The sequence below is a fragment of the Vigna radiata genome, chromosome 2 (assembly GCF_000741045.1).
Source record: "Vigna radiata var. radiata cultivar VC1973A chromosome 2, Vradiata_ver6, whole genome shotgun sequence".
NCBI classification, from domain to species: Eukaryota; Viridiplantae; Streptophyta; class Magnoliopsida; order Fabales; family Fabaceae; genus Vigna; species Vigna radiata.
Genome location: NC_028352.1, coordinates 1228417 through 1242061, shown reverse-complemented (window position 1 = coordinate 1242061; position 13645 = coordinate 1228417). Strand labels below are relative to the sequence as shown.

The window sequence follows — 13645 nt, the reverse complement described above, 5'->3', positions numbered from 1 at the left end:
CATTAGGTAGAAAAGAAACAACCTTAACTTAAACAATAAACAAACTATTGTGTTTATTTATTACACACCATATTTGAAATAATTTTATTCGCTCTAAATAAACCAAAGTTTACAATTGATTAGTCTAAGTGTATGTTAGACCCATTGATAAATATATAATACAAACAAAAATTACTAATTATATACAACGGCACCAATGGCTGTTCCAATGGCTTCTCCACTACTCATAACTTTCATAGTTAAAGGAACTTCACCATGCAATTTGAAATGAAGAGTGACCATTGACTACCAACACATTGAAGATGAATAATATCCATGACATTAAACATAGCAGTCTCTGCAAATGTATTGAATGTCGTCACATAAATCAGATAGTAATGACACTACCATCACAACATTTTTTGACAATATTTAAACATCAATCATATCTGTCATTGTGTGATTGGTCCAAATGACACTACCACGAACCAATCACATAATGACACGATGTTCACATGTTGTCCAAAAATATTCTCTAAGTATATTTATCCTAAAATCAGATAATTTAATTTGTGATAGCTTTTTTGGCCTCGTTCTGGTACTCATCCCTTTCTTTCAGCCAGAGGTCAGCGAAAGCACAATTCTTCCAAGCTTCAAACCATGGTCCTCCACGAGTATAATGAATAGCCTTCGGAAAAGTGCTAGGGTCATTCTCGACAACCTTGTTATGCCCCTCAAGGAAGTTCCAAACAAAAGGAATCGACCCAATTTCATCATCTTGCAGCCACTGAAACCTGTGCAGAAAAGCCCCTGTTTCTGTGTTCACAACTTCAGGAGTCAGAACACTGTTCTTCGGATGCCCACAATTGTATAACACCATCGAAGACCAATTCTTTCTGGGGTACACTGTTTGCACCGCCCCATCCATTTTCGTTGCCTCCTTTGGAACATATTCATGTTGCACACACATCACAGCATACTTCTCATCGATCAAATCTCTCAGCTCTTTGATATCTGCAAGGTAGAGGAAATCACAGTCCACAAACATTGCCCAGCCTTCGTAGTTGGCCAATTTTGGAGTCAAGAACCTCGAAAACGAGAATTCCGTGCTCTCGTACTGGTCCTTTTCACGCCAATACAACCCATTTTTTCTCAATTCTGATTGCTTGATGGGTATGATTTCAACTGGGATCGAAGCTTTCTTCAAGATGGAGTGGCGACAAACCTCATAAGCGATGTCTTCGCGTGGATCATACCCAACGAAAACCTTGAAATTCGCCATCTCACCGCACTGTTCAACGTTCGTTCGAACGATAAAACGATTGAAATCGAAACTCTTAATCCAGAATGATATCGCAATGACAAATTTGCAGAAAAATTATAGAGAATATAGAAGCTAAATCTAGTGCCTTCTAATTTTGGAAAGGATGTAGAAACCGCATGTCATGTGGAATCAAATAAAACTGAAGATAGGAATGAAAACCTAAAGTAGTCAAATAAAGTAATCCCAATTTTGAAGGGGAAACAACTACATGAAATGTATTATAAGTCTTGTTTGGTGGAGGAATGAATGAATGGTGTGGCTATATTAAAAAAAGGAAGATGTTGTGGGTGCTTATTTTTTGGTGGAATAACTAAGTTAAAAAAATTATCTGTACCATTTTTTTTTTAATATAAATTATATTTTGACACATAATTTTTCTTTTTTATATATTTTTTTAAAGTACAAAAATCTATGATTATTTTATTTTTAATGTATGTTAAATGAAATGTTATTTTATTATTTTTTTAAATAAGACTCTTTTAAAATTATAAAAATATTTATTTATATATCATAATAATAATAAATATAAACAAAATTTTAAAGAGTATTCAATATATTTTGAAATATAATTTAGTTAAAGGATTTCCATTTTTATAAAAACAAATTTAGAGCTATTCTAATTCATTTCTAAAATTTAATTTTATACATAATTTTTCTGTCAAGCTGTCTTCAAAATGTTTATCTTGAATATTAACAAACCTTGGTTCATTAGATGTAAATTTCTCTAATCTTTTTATAAAAATAATAATTTTAATTAATTATATAAAAAGATAAATTTACAAAATATTTGTTTCAATGCGATTATTATTATTTTTTAATTAGTGATAATACGAATAAAAAAAATTATTGTTTTTTATTAAAAATCGTTTCTTATAAGTAGATTTTAAGCTTTAAATTTAATCAACTCCAAAAAACGAGATGACACAATCATAGAATAAATAAGAAATTTCTTTAAAATATGTCTCAATCACGCATGACTAATACAATGTTTAAAAAATAAAGTATAAGTTTAACTTATGTCCATCAAACTAATTTATAAAATGAGAATTGTATTTGTTATATATTATGAATTTGTTTTATTTTTAGTTAACATGGACTTCCAAGAATTTTTACATTAATAAATTAAAAATTATATAAAAATTATTATAATTAAATAATTGTGAAATGTTATTTTGATGATGCATAATACTAAAGTCGATATCAATATTAGTTGGTCCATTGCGCGAGTAGACGCTGCTCCTTTAACTCACAAAAAAACAAAAGGTTTGATTTTCCATATTTAAACAGACTTAAATTTTTTTCATAAGATCTTAACCTCGTAGTAGACAGTGACGCTAACATGAACAAATTAATGTTTTAGAATTACGTAAAAAAAATTAAGACAAGACAAGACAAACGGACCGGAACTGTAGAGAAAATTATGTACTGTTTTCCGCAGATGGTGTTTTGACGATAAAGATTCAAAATTAGAAAGGAAAATCTTTTTAACAATTTTTTTTTTTTGAACTTTTTGATAACGCATACGTGGCAATCTATGATTGGTCCGTTTCAAATACTTTTTTAAGAATAAATTCAAACATATCAATAAAATAATAACACGTGTCCTGTTGTCAAAAAGTTATTAAAAAAGAGTTGTCAGAGTACAATTGTCCAATTAGAAAACAGAACAAAAAGACAAACATCAGTTTTTTTTCCATCATTTGTTAAACTTAACCTAAGACGAATATAAACTAACTATTGTTTTAGGAAAAGTCTTACAACAATGTGTACTGTCTCTTTTTAAGTAATTTTCCCATATTAAAATCATACTTAATAGTTATAATTAAAATAAAAAAGGACTCAAAATGCAAAGGGAAATCCTAACGATGAAAGCAGTAAAACCTATCTATCTGCTGCAGAGACACACAGCTCACTGTAAAGTAGCCTTGCTTCTTGCCTTGGCGTTGGCAACAGCAACAGCAGCAGCATAGTCAGCCATAGTTCTCGTAAGGAAGTGGTCTCTGGCCAGCCTTTTGAGCGCATACTTGTTCCTCAGGGTGTACTCCGCTCCGCCAGCTGCAGACATCTGGGTCCTGTCGGACATGGCAATGTAGAAGCCATAGCAAAACGCAACGGTTTTCGCGTTTCGCTTGACCACGGAGTTGACCCAGTGTACAGCAGTCCTCCTGTTCACCACGTTCAGTGGGATCCTCTTGTCCCTGTTTTGTAGCTCTCCGGGGTTCTCCGTTCCGAGGGGGTATGCCTGCGCGGTGGCCACCGCCAGCTCGAGTAGGTCGCAATTCATACTCCCTCCGAACATCTCGAAACAGGGTCTCACAACGTTGGAGAGCGCGATGTAAGACATCCCTACTCTGACCTCTGGTTCTATTGCAGGCAGCCTAACCGCTGCTGAGCCCACTCCGTCAGTCACTAGCTGCTCCTTGACCTCCTGGCTTGTGCACGCTCGGTACTTAACTTTCAAGTTCACCGGGTGGGTAGCCTTGTGCCACATGGCATCCTGTATCTGCTTGATGTCAGCGCCTAGCCAGTCCTTGATAGCAGGTTCGAACCAGAATTGCCTCTCCACCGAAGCGAAAGCCTTGCCCGACTGCGTCCCCTTGTCGCTTAGGTAGTGTTCCCCGCATTCAACCAAAGAGTATCCCTGCAGGGGGATCGTCGCCAGAGAGCATCTCATAAGCACAGCCATGGCGGCCTTCTCCTCGTCAGTGTACTCCATGGGCTGGGCAGCGAACGCCCTCTTCTCATCGCTCAGCACCGGGACTATTCCGATTGTCCCTTTTGTTGCCCCGACCGCGGGCGGCATGTAGTTGAACACTGGGCTGGCCATTTCTTCTGGCATGATATCAGACAGCTGGATCCTGTGGTTGGCGGTGGCGACCGCACGAGAGATCCCCAGGCAGATGGCAATCTTCTTGATCCTATCTGGGGTCCAGCCGGCGGGGGGGTGTGCTGTCAGCTGCATGTGCTGGCTCTTGATGAATGCGTCAATGTGCGACATGGCTGCCTCAGGTGGCATGTCCTGCACAGGCACCCAGTGATACCCCTGTGCCACTGGAAGCCTCACCACAAGCCTGCATGCGGATTCGGGTGACCCGTTTCTCATGTCAAACCTAGGGAGATGCATAACTGGGAGGTCTTGCCGTGGGAGGAAGAATTTCGGTGGCGCGTTGTTCCCCGTCCCGCTTGTGTTTCCATCTGTATCCATTAGGTCTATCGGAGGAGGTTCACTTTCGGAGAAATCTTCAGAAAGACATGAATCTAATTATATATTATATAAAAAAAATTATAAAAAATGTTAAAGAATTTGAAGCGACTAATTAGACTTAAATTCACACTTCTATTTTCAATAAGAATTTGAAGTGACTAATTAGACTTATATTCACACTTCTATTCTCGATAAGAATTTGAAGCGACTATTCTCTAATGAATACTTCTAATATCTGCATTCTTTTCTATGATTAAAAATAAAAATATAATAATACATACTTACAAATATAAAAATAAAAGTAAAAAATAACTTCACATAATAAATGAGCACAGAGGTGGGAGCTACGTGCGCAGCCAAGGAAGAAGAGCATCACATAATCTTTAAAATTCTCTTATACATGTTCAACAAAAAGATTGACAATCATTAACACTTAATTATCATTTATTTTTTTCGTCACTATTTGTTGTAATTAGATACTTAATATAATTATATTTATTCAGCCTTCTCATCGTTATTCTAAAGTATAAATATCATTACACGTTATCATAATACAATTTCAATAACCTAAACAGTTCAATCTATAACTCTATGTCCTAATATTTAATTATTTATAGAAGATAACATCAAAATAACAAATAAATTCGGCCAACATAATGAAAATATAAATCAATGCTTGCTATTTCTAAATAAATAAATTAAATTTTATACTAGAAAAAGTTATTATTAAATAATTTTGATAATGCATACATAATATTAAACTGATATCAATATTAGTCGGTCCATTGCGTGATAGGAGCTGCTCGTTTAACTCAAAGAAAGAGACAAAAGTTTTAGAATTCCGTATATAAACGGACTTAAAATTTGTTTATGAGATCTTTTCCACATAGTAGACAGTGACGCTGACCTGAACCAATTAATGTTTTAGAGTTACGTCTTATAACTAATTTGCCAAAATAAAAGAAAACAAAAACCCAACATTTAAGAAGGACCAGAAAAACAACCAGAACTGTAGAGAAGATTCTGTACTATTTTCCGCAGATGGTGTTTTGATGATAAGGATTCAAAATTAGAAAACAGAACAAAAAGAGTAACATCAGTTTTTTTCCCTAAATTTCATCTATCAGTAATTACTTATTGCATTCCTTGGAAGTTTAGCAATTTCGTAAATAAATAAACGACAACAAGGTTGAAAAAAACGTTTCCTGGAGACGTACAAGGAAATTGATGATTATGACAACGATAGCGTAACAGTGAAAAGGATTGTAAAACAAAGAGTTTCTTAAAAAAAATTGTTATTGGTATTCGAGTATATTCAGTAATCTATAATAATAATAATTTAAATATATATTTTTTTCATATATTTTTTAAATAAAAAAAATTGAAATTATTCTAAAATAAAGATAATTGATCTAATGCATGGATATTAACTCACACCTCTAATGCCACATCTAATTTGTTCACTGTTTCAACTAACTTTTTTACATGTCATAAAACTATAATATATACTTTTGATGTGTTATGTGAAACTAATGGAAATCATGTATATATCTAATAATACAGTTAGTGTGATAAGATCTCGATGACCAATGCTGATTGCAAACTATATTATCATTTGGTAAATTTTACTATAAAGTAAAGCTAGCATATCATAGTGAACACTAACTAAAACATTCAAAATTTAGCTTAATATTATTTAATATAGTATTAAAAATTTAAGCAAAATAATATTTATGAATAATCTAATATCAGTCAAGCTAATGATAATAACGTCGTGTCGTGATCGATATTAACTTTTCGATTTTATTACGTATGTTTCGTGTGATGGTTAGAATTGACCTAGTTGTCTTATTTCAAATTTTCTTAAATTATAATCAATACAAATTTTGAAATTTTGTAGCATACGGTGAGAATTTTTTTTCTCTCTCTCTCTCTCTTCTCGTTTTTCTTACTATACTAACTTCTCTCCTAAAAAAATTTAAGTATATTTAACTTTATTGTTAAACTTAACCTAACACAAATATTAATCAACAATATTGTTTTAGATAAAACTTACAACATTTTTTTAAGTAACATTCCTATATTTAAATAAAAAATATATATATTTTTTTAAAATGATACTGAGTAGTTATTTTAAAATAAGAAGGACTCAATAAAAAAATGGTTACTTTCAGATTGATTAAAAAAAATAATCTAAAACACGATGCTATCTTTGAACTCGTTGCTTAATATTTTTTTCTCTGCAATCCTACATTTAAAAATGTAATATAATCTCAGTGACGTATGCTCTTTACTTATTTTCTATGAAATAAATCAAGGGAATTTAGTTTTGGAAGCTATCACAGCGTAGTAAATGAAATTTTACTTAAGGAAATAATTATTAAATATTCACCTACAAAATCTTTAGTAGAAATTTAACCCACTCTTCTCTTATAAGTATTTCTGCATCCGTTGCTATTATAAAAAAATATATAATAAAATTCGACCTGTACTTGTAAAAGTCCAACCTGTAAAAACTTGACTAGAAGAAAATCGACCTGAAAGAGCTTAAACTGTTAAAATTCGACCTGTACAAACTTGACTAAAAATGGTTGACATATGTAAAAAATGGATCTATAAGAACTCATCCCATAAAAATTCGATTAAAGAGGCGTACAATACAATTATTTTAATAATAACAATTACAATAATAAAACATAATTTTTCATCCTATCTTATTATATTGACTATTTTATTATTTTTGTATATAAAATAAAAACAATTATTATTTTATTATACTGTTTCAATATATTTTCAACTCAAACTATAATTTAATTTAAAAAACTATATTAATTATACTTTAAGTTTAGAATGAAAATACATTAAAATTTTGATACCACTCCCAATTTCATTTCAAATTTAAAACATATTTAATAATAATAATAATAATATATAACTTCATACCGTATATTTAATAAAATTATTTAGTGGTTAAACGAGCACAGCACAGAAGTGGGAGCTACGCGCGCAGCCAAAGAAGATGACGTCACGTACAAAAGTGAGTCGTGTAAGAAAAGGAGCAGAAAGAACTAGTGTCAAATATTTTTTTCATTTCATTTTCAGTACACAGCAACCAATTGGATTTTGTGTTGCTTTATATTGAGCGTTAGCAGTGAATGTAAGAGTGTGTGTTGGAGACATGGACACGCTGGCACGCATCTCGAACAACACTCCCATCTCATGCATCCACCCGTTTCGTTCCCAATCCCCTCACTTCCCAACCTCTTTCGCCATAATCCGGGTCGGGCGCGGGTCGCTGACTCCAATTCGGGCGTCCACCACGAGCACGGAGAGAGGAGAAGTTGTATTGCCACCGCAACGCCAGGACGACAAGCAACTGCAGAAGGGAATAGCCGAGTTCTACGACGAGTCCTCTTCCATATGGGAGGATATTTGGGGCGACCACATGCACCATGGCTTCTACGACCCGGATTCCACCGTTTCGGTTTCGGATCATCGCGCGGCTCAGATCCGAATGATCGAAGAGTCGCTTCGTTTTGCCTCTATATCTGGTATTCTTTGTATTTCGTCGACACACTCCTGCTTTCACTCTCTTTTGCAATTATTAACAGCCGTAAACTGATTTTTGATTTTCTATAGAACAGTTTGTATTCATACTCGTATGTGTACGTACACAGTCACCAATTGTTTCTTAGTAACAATGGTTCTAATTTGGAATTTGATTTTTTGATACTGAATACTATTTTGTTTCTGTTCTGGTTGTTCAGAGGAGCGTACGAAATGGCCGAAGAGAATAGTTGATGTTGGATGTGGCATAGGAGGCAGTTCCAGATACTTGGCCGAGAAATTTGGGGCAACCAGCGTTGGCATCACTCTCAGTCCTGTTCAAGCTCAAAGAGCTAATGCTCTTGCTGCAGCTCAAGGATTGGCTCAGAAGGTCTTAATTTCTGGGCATTTGTTTCTTTTGATCTAATTTACACATTTTTCAAAGTTCTTGATATATAACTTCTGTAGAATTTATGCACGTGTAGCTATTATATTATGATATAAGTATAAAATAATTGTTTCCGTGTTTCTGTGATTGCAGGTTTCTTTTCAGGTTGCTGACGCTCTGCAGCAACCATTCTCTGATGGGCAGTTTGATCTGGTGTGGTCCATGGAGAGTGGAGAGCATATGCCTGACAAAACTAAGGTTTTAATTTAATTTTTCTTCAACTATATGCTTTTTCTTGTGACTGAGCTTACTTCCAACAACTTATTAAACCTTAACCATAATTGAAAATTAGTGTCTGTTTCTGTTCTTTACGCTGTTAATCTCATATAAGTTTTCTGCTTCACACACTACACATGCAACTGACAGTTTGTTGGAGAGTTAGCTCGGGTAGCAGCACCAGGTGGCACCATAATAATCGTAACATGGTGCCACAGGGATCTTGGTCCTGAAGAACAATCCCTACAACCATGGGAACAAGATCTGTTGAAAAAGATTTGTGATGCGTTTTATCTTCCAGCCTGGTGCTCAGCTGCTGATTATATCAAATTGCTTCGGTCCTTGTCACTTCAGGTACCCAATACATATAGCTAATAAGTGCTTTCTCAATATTAAAATATATGCATATGGTCCCTGTGCAGAGAGAGGCCAAGTAAATTGTATTGCTATTTTGACATGGTTGCTATTTATGTAGGACATCAAGTCAGAAGATTGGTCTCGCTTTGTTGCCCCATTTTGGCCTGCAGTGATACGCTCAGCCTTGACATGGAAGGGTCTCACTTCACTCTTGAGCAGTGGTAAGCTTGACATTATATTTTCATTTCAAAAGAAAGTGTCATGTCGCTGATAATTCTTTCCATATTCATAACCTTCACAGCCAAGAACACAGTTGGTGTGCATGTTTATTGAAATAGATTAAAACAAGAAGCTGAGTGCATGACATTTACCAGAAAAATTGACCTTGTACACACAAATGACTCAACCAAATCATTTAATTAGATTTAGTGGTGAAAATTCCTGGACAGTCATAGAAAATTTGTCCCACTTTCCTTTCATTTCTTTTTTTTCAATCAAACATTCCTTCCATCTTAACTATGCCATTGGAATATGTTAGGAAGTTGATTTTTTTTTATATTTTTTATTAAATATTATAAATTTTACAATAAAAATATATAAAAAAATAAAAACACAAATTTAACATCCTAACTTGTTTGTTTGCTTTTGTAAACACTGTGAAACTCTCTTATCTTATTCCTAAAATAATCGTTTTCCGTTTTTTCATCGAAACTTTATGTTCAAGAAATGCCTTACTTGATAAAATATTATTTTATTAATGATTTTTAAATATCTCAATATCCCATTATGCTTAAGATTGGTTAAAAGATTAATTAAAGAAATCAAGTTAAAAGGAAAAAATGTTCCAAGTTATTCTACTCTTGACAATGAAGACTAAAAATGGACTTGTACCTTCTTTTAAAGACTTTATTATTGCACTAACTATTTTGAAGCGCTACACTATCTGCTGTCAAGGTGGACTTTTGCGTTTCCTTTTTGAAGTTGTTGATTTGTATTTGGTTACTTTGTTGTCCCGGACTAGAAACTTAATGAAGTTGTTCATTTGTATTTTATGACTTTTCTTTTGTCAGGACAAAAAACGATAAAAGGAGCTTTGGCCATGCCATTGATGATAGAAGGATACAAGAAGGGTCTCATTAAGTTTGCGATCATTACATGTCGAAAACCTGAATAAATTGAGAGGCAGGAATAAGCCTTTATAAATAATGAAGCCGGTTTCGAACAGGTCAGTTATGTGCATAGTTCAGGCATAAACCGGAGAAAAAAAATTAAAGGGCTTGGGTATTACTAATACTTTTCTTTTTCATTTTTTTAGTTTTCTACACATGCATAGAATCAAAAGATAAAATCCCATCCCAAGAGGGGAGAAATTGAAGATAGTTGTTGTTTGGACGTAGTGACATGTTCCATTTCATGTTATTTCGAGTTCAGTGTTTAATTTCATCTCTGGATCAAAATTTTAGCCTTTAGAATTTATAGGTTAAGGCAGGATATTTACAATACTCTGTTAAAGAATGTTTTTCTCCCCTAATTGGATGTGGATTACTGGCTTCTTTCCCCATCAAAATGTTGGATAATACCACCATCTCAATTAGAAAAAAAAAACATGTTGAGGACTAACTATATTAAATAATATAAACAGGTAATTGATAAATTAAATGAAATTGTTGCTTAGCTTTGTATGTTTAAGTAGTTAATCAATGTATGATTTATTAATAAAAACAATTAAAGGAACAGTAATATTATAGTATACAGTGAATGATTATTCTGAAATACAAGTAATATGCACTTTTTACCATACTTTTTTAACTGAAAGTATACGAACCACACTGTCTTTATGTAAGAAAACGGGTAGAAATTTAAAATAGAAAAAAAGTTTATGGTATTTTGTTTTATTTTATTTTTTGAAATGACAACTATGTTTATGGTTATCTGACTGGGATCAGGAAGTTAAAAAAATTATCTACCACTCAGATTCTGACACTGACATACAGACCAGATTGGACCTCTGAAAAATTGCGCCAATAAGTTATCCCGCCATGATACATTTTTTCCCTCCAAATCTTATTATTAGACCACACTTTCACCAACTAATTTTCCTTCTGTCTCCATCTCCTTTCTTTGAGTGGATTAGATTGGATTCAGATTCAATTTAATTAATTCAGTATGATGTAAATTTAATATTTTTAATTGATATATAACTACTAAATTTATTGAGGTTGTTAAAGGTATCTTATATAGATTAGGTTATGGAATAATATGAATAATGGTTTCAGTTTTAAGTTTGTGTTGGGTAAACTATTATTCTATAAAAACTTTCATTTGAAATTAAAATAAATGAAATAAATATATTAAATTTATAACAAAAGAATGACATATAGGATTTCAATAATTATGCTTATAATAAATTACAATTTTATATAGTTTATTATTTAACTTTTAAAAGAATATATTGTAAAATTTTCTGAAACGGTGGATGACTTTTATGTTATGTTACGTGGTTAGGCCTACCTCCATGACAGAGAGAAATCTTCTATTGTGAAAGTAAATGCATATGTACAAAAACAGCATACTGTTAAATAACACCACTCAAAAATCTAGCACTTGATGGGTTTAAAGAGTAGAATAAGAAAAACTTCATAAAGAAAAGCAAATATCATATATAACCTTCTGGTGTGGCCGGTTGGTGGGTGTTGTTGGAACAAGCTATGGAGGTGCTACAGAGGAGAGGAGAGAGAGTTACTTGAATTTGAGCTTTTGAATGAAAGTGAAAATGTCAAAATATAAAAGTAGGAGATTCTCCTCTTACCAAATTCATTATTGTTTTTTTTAAATATATTACATTTATATATTATTATTATTATTATTTATTTTTTCAATTTTATTTAATTTTTTGGTAAATTTAAATAACAATTTTATTTTTATATTAACATAACTTTGTTATTTACATTTGTCTAAACACATATGATGTCTATATATACTATTTTTTAAATATCTATAGATTATTTACATTTTAAAAACAGTAATTAAAATAACAAAATTAGAAAAACAAAAGGTGTATATAATTATAGATATAGTTATAGATAAATATTTTAGTTATTGAAATAAATGATATTATAAGTAATATTTTGTAAATAATATTATGAGTAATTATTTAAATTTGAAAAAGTAGTTATTATAAAAAAGTAAATAATTCTTTTATAATAAGTAATTATTTATGTTCAAAAATAAATTACTAAAATGATAAAACTGAAAAAAATAGTTTTATTTGTTATTTTGAATGATTGTGTAGATTTAAAAGAGAGTTTTTTTAGTAATTATGATTTTAATAACAAAGGTAGTAAACTAATAAGGTCATTTTCAATCAATTATTTAACATAAAAAGTCAAAACTAACATAATGTTTTTCCACAATCACTATAAAGATTTTTTTATTATTAAATTTTTTTATTTTTATATTTATAAAAAAAATTGAAAGGTAGAATAATGGATATAATGTAAAAATTTATTGAATTACGTATGTATATGAATAATATGAAATTGTGTATGCGCATATGATATTTTTACATTTGTGGATAAAGTGAATTTACAACTTGTTAACAAAGACATATAACAACCTATGATAGCACTTATATATCAATTATTACAGAAGATATAGACTGACACCCATATAAAAAATACAACCAATAATTTCATATATTTCTGTTGTATTTTATTATAAATTATACATATATTATTAAAATAGACAAAAAAATAAACTTGTTAACGAAGACATATAACAACTTATGATGACACTTATAACTTATTAAGAAGATATAGATTGACACCCATAATAAAAAATACAACCAATCATTTCATATATTTCTGATATATTTTATTATAAATTATAAATATATATTGTTATATTATTAAAATAGGTGTAAAAGGCAAAGTATTTTATTTTATATGTTGTGGGGTCTCTCTCTCTCTCTCTCTATATATATATATATATATATATATAATTTTTATATACACAATTCTTATTTTTTTCATAATATAATTATTAATTGATTTTAAAAAATATAATTATTAACTGATTTTTTTTAAGATAACTGTTATTTTAAAAATATTATATAAACTTTCACAATTATTTTTTTACCGTTAAAATTCATTTAATTTTTATTATTGTTATTATTGTTTTGTATATATTAACTTAATCGAGGATATTATTAATTTATACTACAATATAAATATTTAAAAAATAACACCTCGCACCTGATTTACGTTAGGTATTGCAAAGGCCTTGAATGTATGAAGAATATCACGTTGACATCCAGTCAACTGCAGTTGAAATAAGCATTCATCGAGTGACGTAATTTTCCAATATCATATTTTGTTGTATTATTTTTCAATAATTTATTTTAATATAATAATTCTAAATTAATGTTATGATATTTTTATTAATTTTTTATCTAGTTTTTGATAAAAAATATATGTTTTTAGAATATATATATATATATATATATATATATATATATATATATATATATATATATATATATATATATATATATATATATATATATATATAT

The 13645-nt window shown here is 31.0% G+C and overlaps 3 protein-coding genes across 5 annotated transcripts; 1 reads left to right on the top strand and 2 right to left on the bottom strand.

Moving 5' to 3' along the window:
* Positions 1-93: 93 nt before the first annotated feature.
* Positions 94-1543, bottom strand: LOC106779619 (protein CDI). The gene has a single exon (XM_014667771.2). It carries the CDS (start codon positions 1259-1261, stop codon positions 545-547), a length of 717 nt encoding a protein of 238 aa, XP_014523257.1. The 5' UTR covers positions 1262-1543; the 3' UTR covers positions 94-544.
* A 1454-nt stretch (positions 1544-2997) lies between these two features.
* On the bottom strand, positions 2998-4592 carry LOC106778137. Its single transcript, XM_014666056.2, has one exon. The coding sequence runs from the start codon at positions 4506-4508 to the stop codon at positions 3213-3215; it is 1296 nt and encodes a 431-aa protein (XP_014521542.1). The 5' UTR covers positions 4509-4592; the 3' UTR covers positions 2998-3212.
* A 3017-nt stretch (positions 4593-7609) lies between these two features.
* Positions 7610-11200, top strand: LOC106779509 (tocopherol O-methyltransferase, chloroplastic). 3 transcript variants are annotated; one of them, XR_001377185.2, is made up of 7 exons: positions 7610-8059; positions 8276-8445; positions 8596-8700; positions 8869-9072; positions 9194-9296; positions 10146-10300; positions 11022-11200. XR_001377185.2 is itself a non-coding variant. In XM_014667627.2 (6 exons), the coding sequence occupies exons 1-6, from the start codon at positions 7687-7689 to the stop codon at positions 10247-10249; spliced, it is 1059 nt and encodes a 352-aa protein (XP_014523113.1). In that variant the 5' UTR covers positions 7610-7686; the 3' UTR covers positions 10250-10643. The 3 variants fall into 3 exon arrangements, 1 of the variants encoding a protein (XP_014523113.1); XR_001377184.2 differs by lacking the exon at positions 11022-11200 and adding an exon at positions 10391-10643; XM_014667627.2 differs by lacking the exon at positions 11022-11200 and having other exon boundaries at positions 10146-10643.
* Positions 11201-13645: the final 2445 nt, after the last annotated feature.

Coding starts and splice junctions, on each gene's coding strand:
- LOC106779619 (XM_014667771.2), bottom strand. CDS start 1,261: ATGGCGAATTTCAAGGTTTTCGTTGGGTATGATCCACGCGAAGACATC.
- LOC106778137 (XM_014666056.2), bottom strand. CDS start 4,508: ATGGATACAGATGGAAACACAAGCGGGACGGGGAACAACGCGCCACCG.
- LOC106779509 (XM_014667627.2), top strand. CDS start 7,687: ATGGACACGCTGGCACGCATCTCGAACAACACTCCCATCTCATGCATC. Junction 8,701..8,868: donor ATATGCCTGACAAAACTAAG/GTTTTAATTTAA, acceptor TGCAACTGACAG/TTTGTTGGAGAGTTAGCTCG. Junction 9,297..10,145: donor CACTTCACTCTTGAGCAGTG/GTAAGCTTGACA, acceptor TTCTTTTGTCAG/GACAAAAAACGATAAAAGGA.